Source organism: Bacillus rossius, chromosome 3, assembly GCF_032445375.1.
Source record: "Bacillus rossius redtenbacheri isolate Brsri chromosome 3, Brsri_v3, whole genome shotgun sequence".
Lineage (NCBI taxonomy): Eukaryota > Metazoa > Arthropoda > Insecta > Phasmatodea > Bacillidae > Bacillus > Bacillus rossius.
Genome location: NC_086332.1, coordinates 13,288,592 through 13,298,563, shown reverse-complemented (window position 1 = coordinate 13,298,563; position 9,972 = coordinate 13,288,592). Strand labels below are relative to the sequence as shown.

The 9,972-nt window shown below is 32.0% G+C and overlaps 1 protein-coding gene across 1 annotated transcript; it reads left to right on the top strand.

Annotated features, from left to right (window-relative positions):
• Nucleotides 1–5,109: 5,109 nt before the first annotated feature.
• Nucleotides 5,110–7,832, top strand: LOC134531400 (cytochrome P450 4d2-like). The gene has a single exon (XM_063367102.1). It carries the CDS (start codon nucleotides 5,253–5,255, stop codon nucleotides 6,639–6,641), a length of 1,389 nt encoding a protein of 462 aa, XP_063223172.1. The 5' UTR covers nucleotides 5,110–5,252; the 3' UTR covers nucleotides 6,642–7,832.
• The last annotated feature ends 2,140 nt before the right edge of the window (nucleotides 7,833–9,972 follow it).

Here is a 9,972-nt window from a genome sequence, read left to right as displayed (position 1 = left end):
AAAAGGAAGCAAATTTGCAAGTACACTCAAACAAGGAAGCACATTTGGGTTAACATTATAAAAAGTTAAGTACACTTGGAATCTCATTTAAATGAAGTACATTTGTTACGACAACCGAAAAACGAAGCACATTGGAAGTTTATACATTAAAAAAAAGTAAGCACATTTGGGAGCACACTTGATAAAAGAAAGCACATTTGAATGCACAATGTAAAAGGAAGCACAATCCAAAAAGGAAGCACTTTTGTAAGCACATTTGAAAGCACAATCAAATAAATAATAGTTTAAAAAACTAAAAAACACGCTTTTATATAAAATCAAACTAAAAGACATAAACTAAATTTTAATAAATATCAATTAAGAATAGCGTAAAAAATATTAATAAATACAAATAAATATTAGTGTAAACGAGAAAAAAATGTATTTTATCGTAAAAAAAAAGCGTGAGGTGCATGGTGTCAATAGTTATAAATATTTTATGGATATATATGAGTAGGATTATCATTTTGATAATATCTTAAAAAGCACCCGACGCTTTTTTACAATAAAATATATTTTTTCTTATTTACACTATTCTTAATTTATATTTATTAAAATGTTTACGCTATTCTTAATTGAAATTTATTAAAATTGATTTTCTATTTTTTGGTTGGATTTTCTATAGAAGCGTTTTTTTTAAAACTATTATTTATTTTTCCTTTTTTAGTTGAACTTTCTATAATAGCGTGCTTTTTTTAGTTTTTTAAACTATTATTTATTAAATATGTTGTTAGTAGTCATTTCTACGTTTGTGTTTACACTATACAAAAATGTGAAATTAATGTGAAAATATGTTCAAAGTGTAACTCACGTGCATTAGTTTCGGTACAGTTATTAAAATAATTAGAAGTAGTGTTTACATAATCGTCACAAATTATGAAACAATACACTGTTTAACCATTCAAAATTATCTCCTCCTTAAACCTTGAATTATCAATTGTAATGCTAAGGCTATATAGGTTTTAGATTAGAAAGAACAAATTCTTTTAAGGTGCTAAAAATAGCTTAAGATATTTGCTATAATTTCACCTAATTTCAATCACTTACCTGTTTTGTTAGTTTTTCAAATATTTTTCAAAAACACTCTTAGATAGCCTTCCGCAAAACATTACAAAAATTCAACATCAACTAACAAAACAACTCACAGAGAACAAATAAACTATTATGGGGAATCCTACGTGAGTTAGTCCGGACACAGACATGTCGCTATCTAGTTTAGGAAAACAAAAAATCGCTAATCCTGATTATCCTAGTAAGGATAACGGGTCTTACTGTTTAAAATATTGAATTGTCATCGGTCCTTGATAAGTATGTCAAATTTTGAGTTAATCCGACGTTTTGAAGGGGGTTAAAATCATGTACAAAGTTTCCGTTACATACGAACATACATACGTATGAAGCTACTAAAGACGTGTTAAAAAGGAAGCACATTTGTAAGAACATTCGACAAAAGGGAAGCACATTAAAAAGAAGGAGCACATTAAAAAAGTAAACACATTTGGAAGCACATTCAAAAAAATGGAAGAACATTTGGAAGCACATTCGACAAAGGAAGCAAATTCACAAAAAGGAAGCTGTATTACAAGCTCTCTGTATTAGTTAGCAATCATATTTCTAGAAATAAAACGATCACTTTTGAAATCCAGAATAAATTTGTCTTTTTAATTTTTTACACGTGTAAGTAAAACATGTCATTATTGTATGTAGCCAGCTTCCCTATGTTCTTTGAGTATGAAGGCTACTTCGTTGATGTGCGAGTAGTTTCCTCCATTAATCGATGTCATCAATAGTCTCAGACGAGCGACCATTATGTTAGGATCTTTCAATGACGCATTATCATTCTCTTCTGCAATCATCTTCCTTGAATGTTTATTATAAATATTTTTTAAGATAACTATCGTCACAATAATCATCGTAAGCCTGTCAAAATAATTTATTTTATCATGTAGTTTCCATCGTTTTGGTCCCAGGGCTCTTGTCACGATCTTCAAAATCACTGTCGCCATCATCGTAGAAGTCAACGTCTTCACCTCGATCACTGTAAAAATTAGAAATCGTTGACGTTGAATCTTCTTCATCATTTACAAACTTCCTTTTTTAGTGTTCACCATTTGTCCAAAGTTCAGATGATCTACTTGAACAATGCAGTCTCACTTTTCATGGTAATGCTACTTCCATTGTCTTCAGTCTTCCTTGAATCATCAACTTCCTTCAATTTAAGTTCTTTGTCGAGATCAGGAGAGCTTTAAACATTATCTCGTTCAAGCCAAAGAAAATGATTGTCATAATGCAACATATTCTTCTTTAGAATAATAGCTCCATCGTCCTTCTCTATCTTGTAAGTGGGCTTTACTTTACATGTTCCACCGTTTCTTTTTTAAGCTCTCTCTTTGCGTAAACGGTTTGCCCCAACGAACACATTTTATAAAATAATACACTTTGCGTAGTGGGTTTTTAATACAGTTATTATTCTCGTGGTTCGGACATGACCTGATTGGAAGGTATTTTAAGTATCGAAAAAGGTCACGTGGTTTGGAGACACTTGTTGTTTATGCTTGTGATTTACTTTTACTTGGACATATTGCATACTAAGTACTGAAAAATAAAATATCATGGTTCGAGGACACTTAATGTACAGGCATCTGGTTGGTACTCTAGTATTAAAAAAAGTGTACCGAATATGGCGTCCATTGAAAACATTTGAATATCGAGTAAAACATGTATTCGTCCGGGGCAGGAGTCCTTGTTTTCAATGAGGAGGATTAAATAAATAAATATTTTAGGAACTTTTTACATCGACCAAGGGTCTAACCAATGACTGAAATGAATCGAATGAACAATTACATTATTCAATATTCATTATATAATCAAATAAGTATTTGTAACCTAAAACAAACATTTTTTTGCATTGATCAAGGATCGAATAAGGACAGCAATCTTTCTATCAACCAATATTTTTATAGGTTATTATTTTATTATTTTTGGAATTTTTAAATTAATAATTACAGAATTTCAAGATGACTGCCGAGATGGCCCAAAAAATTAAAAAATATGGTGGCAGCACATTTTAGCGGCGAATGTGTGTACTACACTCCTAATAGAAAGTACTGGAAACTATGATTGTGGCAATGCCATCAAACAGGTGAAGCTAGCAGTCATTCATATTAAAAAATTTCAAATTTGGAATATGTGTGCTATTTTTATGTATACCTTTTTTAATTCTCAGTCTGGTAAATGTCTCTGTGGCCGTGTGCTCAAAGGCGTATGTTTTCCAGTCCGGAGGTCTTAGTTGTCATGGTTAGAATCAATTCGCTTCCAATTTATTTTGTATCAAAATTAATTTTAATATTGTTATGAGTCACTACAAAAACTGGTAGGTAATGTAACATCGACTTTACATGTATGAGATAGAGCGATGCTGGCGTACTCTAGAAAATAACAGCAGAAACAAGATTGTGGACATTACATCATCCTAGATGGCGACCTACAGAAAAACAAAAAAACAAGATGGTGGCTATAATATAATCCAAGATGGTGACCTCCAGTAGACGAAAACAAGGTGGCGGCTGTGATGTCAGAATAAAATAAAGTGACCTCCAGCAGAATAAAACAAGATGGCGATTGTGATATCAGAATCCGAGATGGTGGATGGTTCTATCTTAACGAAAAGAGCATCGTTTCGGACTGAGACACTGAATTCCAAAATGGCGGACGTAACTTCATCCAAGATGGCCACCGGGTCAAGGGTAAGATCATCCAAGATGGCAGCTGTGACGTCACAATCCAAAATATTGGTTGGCAGCTCCGGCTCTTCCTTACATAGTCTGGCCTCGGAGTCACTTTTATACGCTACTGACACGGAGATAATAAAAAAAAACATTGTATTTCAAAAATTCCAAGAGTCATTACATTTTTTTTTAATTTGTGAAGTTGTTAATTTCCGTGTTTAACAGTTAATTTCAATAGTTAATTTTTCGTTTGGCTAAGTGAAAAATTGATCGTAGATTTGTTGATGAGATATTTTATAAAATGTCTTTGTTATTTTTAAAACCAATATTAAAATGCTGGCAAGCTACAGGCGTAAAAAATTACCAATGTCGTTTCAGGAACATAGTTACCTAATATATGTCCATTCATCGCAGAATTTTTGAGGGGCCGGAATATTTTGGTTATAGGCTGGCAGTTGCTTCTTACACTTCAGCCTTAGCAGGAATCTTTGGTTTAAATTTACAGCGTGCAGATGAAAGATTTAAGAAAGAAAAACAGAAAAATACACTAAAATATCGCCCATGATAGAAATATAAACGTCATATTGTGGCTGAATCTAGTAACGACACCGATCTCAGTTAGCTTTTGTCTCCAATAGTCACGATGTGAGCTAATTAATCTAAGTATAAATACATTAGTCAATATACTAGACATTCCATTTTGCATTATGCATACAGAAAACAACTACTATTCAGCTAGATAACTATACGTTTTAACCAGACATAATTGTAGATTTAATAATACGTCAGGCTAAAAGTGAAACAGTACACTATGCGTTTCATTCTAATGATATGGAAATACGTCCATACCCAAATTGTATAGCTTTAGATACAAGTAAATTTACATATTTTATTGCAAGAAATATTGATTTAAGTTGAGTTAGACACTTTGAAATAACGTCTTTTTAAAAAATATTTTATTCCGAGAATGTTCAGTATTGTAAAAGTAAATTTATTTATTTCTCTAAACACCATTAATATTAAAAATAACTTTCCGATACCGTGTAACTATCATGTAAAAAATAAATTATAAATTCATTACACTAAAATTACACATTACACGCGCTAAAATTACAATCGGCTACGTGCATATGACGTTCACTTAGCAGAAAACTAGCTGATTAAAGAATAACCGGTTCCTTATTACGGGAAGCTGAAATGATATCATGGGAATCTAGTATAAAACCTGTTTCTTACAAAAAGAAACATCGAAGTGAAGTGTCTTTTTGTTGCGCTGGCATGAGAACGTGTCTTATAACTACGTGCCGGTGAACAAGTTTTCGCTCAGTAACATCCACGATGACCGACCTGGCCGGTTGGGCAGTCTCTGGCGTGTCTGCGGTGTTCGTCGCCATACTCGTCGCTGTGGTGTATGTACAACATAGTCGTTACTGTCAGCTGGGGTCCAAGATACCGGGTCCTCCGTTAGTTTCAATTCTGCGGAACATGATGTGCGTGATAAACAGGAAAAAAGACATTCTCGAATACGTCAAGGAACTGAAACGCAGCTATGGCTCTGTGGTTAAATTGTGGTTCGGACACAAGTTAATAGTCGTCTTGACAAATCCAAGAGATATTCAAATCATATTCAACAGCAGCAAAACTTTGTCCAAGCCAGCCGTGTACAATCCAGCTAGCCTAGTGTTCGGGAAATCTTTGCTCACGACCAGTACCGTAGAGTGGAATAAATTCCGAAGAATATTGAACCCGTCATTTGCCCATCATGTTATCGACAACTATGTTAGCATATTCTGTCAGAAGAGCCAGATGATGGCTGACAGGCTGGAAGAACATTCCAATAAAGAACCTATTAGAATTATCGACTACACGAAGCTTTGCACCCTGGATATGGTCACCGAGACCAGTCTGGGAGTTCCTGCAGATGTCCAGAAGGAAGATCAAAAGCACTGCATTATTAAGAGCTCGTCTAACCTTTTTAGAGTTCTGTTTAAATTCTTCATTAAACCTTGGTTTTGGTTTATACCCTTAGCTAAAACTACTCAAACATATACAAAGGTTGTTGAGTTAGTCAAACCGATCCACGATTACATTGATAGTATAGTCAGTGAAAAGACCAGGTTATATTTTGATTCATTAAGAGAATGTCGGCAAATCAAAACAGTGGCGAAAAATCGTTCATGTTTACTCGAGCACATGGTAACAACTATGGTCAACAACCCAGGACTCTTCACTGCTGAAGAACTGAGGAACCAGGCCTTGTTTATCATGTTTGCTGGTACAGACACCACGGCACTTGCAACTACATACGTCCTAATGCTGATGGGCTTACATCCAGACGTACAGACCAAAGTGGTGAGAGAGCAGCAAGATATCTTCGGCGAAGACGTGCATCGACCGGTCACCGCGAGAGACCTGAAGCAGATGGTGTATTTGGACCAAGTTATCAGCGAGACGCTGAGACTGTATCCTGTTGCACCCCTCGTCGCAAGGAGGGCGGACGAAGATGTTCGTATCAGTGAGTACATCTTGCCCGCAGGAACGACCATTATCATTCCTATTTATATCGTGCACAGAGATCCCGCTTTCTATCCTGACCCTGACAAGTTCAACCCTGAGAGATTTAATAACCAAGGTAATGTCGATCGTCATTTGTGTTCGTTTATCCCGTTCCTCGCTGGACGACGAATGTGTCTGGGCAAACGCTACGCGTGTGTGGCCTTGAAGACCATGCTGTCGGTGCTGTTAAGAAGATACGAAGTTCTCGAGTGCGGTTCGACAGCGAGCATGGAGTGCGTACAGTTCGAGTATCTTCTGAAAATGGTGAATGGTTATAACATAAAGCTTGTACCGAGAAAGAAGAACTGTGAAAGCTAAGTAACAAAAAAAAGTTCCACTACTTTTAAATATATGATAATTTCTGGGTGTAGGTATTAATATATTATTCTTCGCAATTTTGTTGTATGTATATTTGCAATTTTAATATCAGTGAAACGATAAAATATCTGTCTCCGAGTGATACTAGTTTTATTCAAATATAACTTGATGTGAATATTGTAAATTGCAATATAATTATTACAAATCATAGGTATCATATTTTTAGAAATATCTCTCCAATGCTGATTTAAAGGATTTAATTTTTCTTAAAATAATATTATCCTCTAATATAACTTAACGGGTGATATTTCAGAGAACGTTGAATAATAGAAAATAGCTGAAGGTATGTTCATCTATCATTTCCAATATCTCAAATTAAGTTTTATTTGTTTAGATAGAAGATATACTATTTATATATTAAAACAATATTTTCAATATTTTTTTAAAAGTACAACTTCAAAAAAAAAGCAAAAAAAATTAATAGATTTTGTATGATTATAAATAATACCAAAAATCTTACATCCTGCTTGATTAGTTTCACAGATACTTTTAACGCCATTTTTCGGTCAGATATAGAAAAAATGGTAAATCATAATTTTGTAATTTATTCTTACTCAGCTTCTTACCTTCATCTTAACTAGCATTGATACATGATTTATACTATAATAACTAACGTGCCATCTTTTCACTTATTTTGGTGTCGAATAAAGAAAAATAGTAAACGTATTCTACGTTATTAATTTTCTAAGGTATTTATTCTAACATCTTATATCCAGATTTGTTTGCTATGAGTAAATGAATTTTTATGATAAAACATAACTTTTACCTGTTCACATCCTTAAAAGACGAAATCCGGAAAACTTAAAAAATATAATTTATAACTTTATATACTTAGAGCTTATTCTAAATTTCTAAGCCTTAGATCTAGTACGTAGATTTGAAAAAATTAATTTTTCTTTCTTTAAGGAGATTGGTGCACCAGCATAGTAATCAAATAAGTAATATTTATTTATGATTCAGCTGTAATAGAAGATTTTAAGCGTTCTGGTGTATAGTTGATATATTTTTTTTAAAAAAACCAAAGTTATTGTCCGTTTTCTGGAATTTTCAACATTATTTACTAATTCAAAAAATATAAAGAATTTAGTGGTAAAACTTTCGTAGGTAAATTTTCAAACACGAGAGATTTGATTAAAACCATGATTGTATATGTAATCGTTACTAATTTAGTGTATTTAAGATTTTAATTATAATAAATTGTGAATAATGAATTTTTTTTCATTGTTTATGTAAATTGTTGGTTATATTTTTCTAAACGTTGTCTTGTAACTCTTAAATACTTATTTTAGAACATAGACAAACAATTTAAATTTTAAGAATTTTTTTTATTTGTAAAATAATTTGTTTGATTTGATGGTGTAAGATTATTTAATATTGGAGAATGTATTTGTTTAAGAAATGCGCTTATTTCATATATGTAATAATTAAAACATAAAAATAGCTATTTAATAAACAGTGGTTTTGGAAACCTAATTACAAATTTAACGTAATAAATAATACTTTTAAGTACATTTCTAAGAAAGTCTACCTTCGTAGATACCACAATGTAACTTACGGGAAATGTATGCAGATTTTAGTTTCATGATTGATAGAACCCAAAATCATAGTCTACAGAAAAGTTTACATATTTATATGAACTTTTCTGTTGACAATATATGCATAAATTTTTATGGGCATGATAACCGCCGCAATTTGCACCAATTACTCCCAAATAACTGTTTCAAAGGTATAAAATCTTGGTCGAGTTCATTAATTGGCAAAATCTGACCAAGGGTGTCGAGTTGGGGATGGTTTTTCGAAAAACAGACCAATCACGGTAACTCAATGAATACAATGTTTATTTAAATAATTTAAATTTATTATTGTGTACGTTAGTCATGCCTCAATATTTTGTCTGAAACTTTTTTTTAATACAGCCAACTGTTACAGCAAGGGGTAGAAAAAATATGGTTTTCCGTCAAAAGATGTGTAGCTCGCATAGTAAGCATAGTATCAAATCAACTTTAAGTAATTTTAACTATTCTAAATACTAGCAAAAACTTTTGTCACAAACAAATTTTGATGTTTCCTACCAACCATTACACTGTAAGGGCTGGAAAAAAAATATTATTTGTTTAGTAGATACATTATCAAATCTATTCAAAGTTATTTTTAACCAACAAATTATTATCCATCACTTTTGTCTGAAACAATTTTTGATGCGACTAACCGTTAGAGCAAGGTTTAAAACAACATGATTTTGAGGGGGCTGGGAAAATCGTTATTCCCTTAGTATAACTACTGTAAAATCCGTTCAATGTGATTGTAACTATTCTTAATATTATCTCAAACTTTTGACTTTCAACATTTTTGATACTAACAATCATTAGTGCAAAAGGTTTTAAAAAAATTCGCTTGAAAAAAATTCATTTGTTTGATAGTACACACAGTATCTAATCCATTCAAAGTTTTTATAATGGTATTATTATATAAAACTTTTAATATTATATAAAACTTTTAACTGAAACAATTATTGATAAGAAAACTGTTACAGAAGGAGGTTGAAATAGAGGGGTCAAAGGACAAAAAAAAAACAATATCCTGAATAACCACAGAATAAAATTCCTTACAAAAATAATAGAAATATTTGAATTATTATCTAAAAATGTTTTACTAAAAACATGTTGGTATGACCAACCATTTTTTCAAGGATGAAAAACAGAGAGGTTGAAAGAGGAAACAAACCTAACTCCCTTATTTCGCACAGTATCAAATGTCTTTTTAATATTCTAATATTAAATAAAAATTTTGTCTGAACCAATTTTCTATACGAACAACTATTGCTGTGAAGAGTGAAAATAAGAGTTGAGGGACAAAAGATTCTAATTATCTTAGTAGGTTTAGTGTCAAATCCATTGTAATAGTCAGACTGTTTACAATTTTTTATTTTATTATCTTTATTATCGTTCTAAACTAATTGGTATCATTTGTGATCAATCATATTTAATGCAATGATTTTTGTTTGTTTGTTAGGAGGACATCCATTTGACAGTCATATAACACAACACTACCTCTTATAATACCTATTTAGTTTTAGGTTCTTCTGAATTATTATTGCTTGGAGTTTTATTAATTTGGTATATATTTGCGCACACACATTGATATTTTATTCGTTACTCTTTTCACCTTTCAACTACCTCGGCATTGAGGAATGACTGAGAAAATCTTACAGCTCTTGGTTGCTGTGAGCAACCAAATTCAACAGATTTTATTTATTTTTTTATTTTTTTTT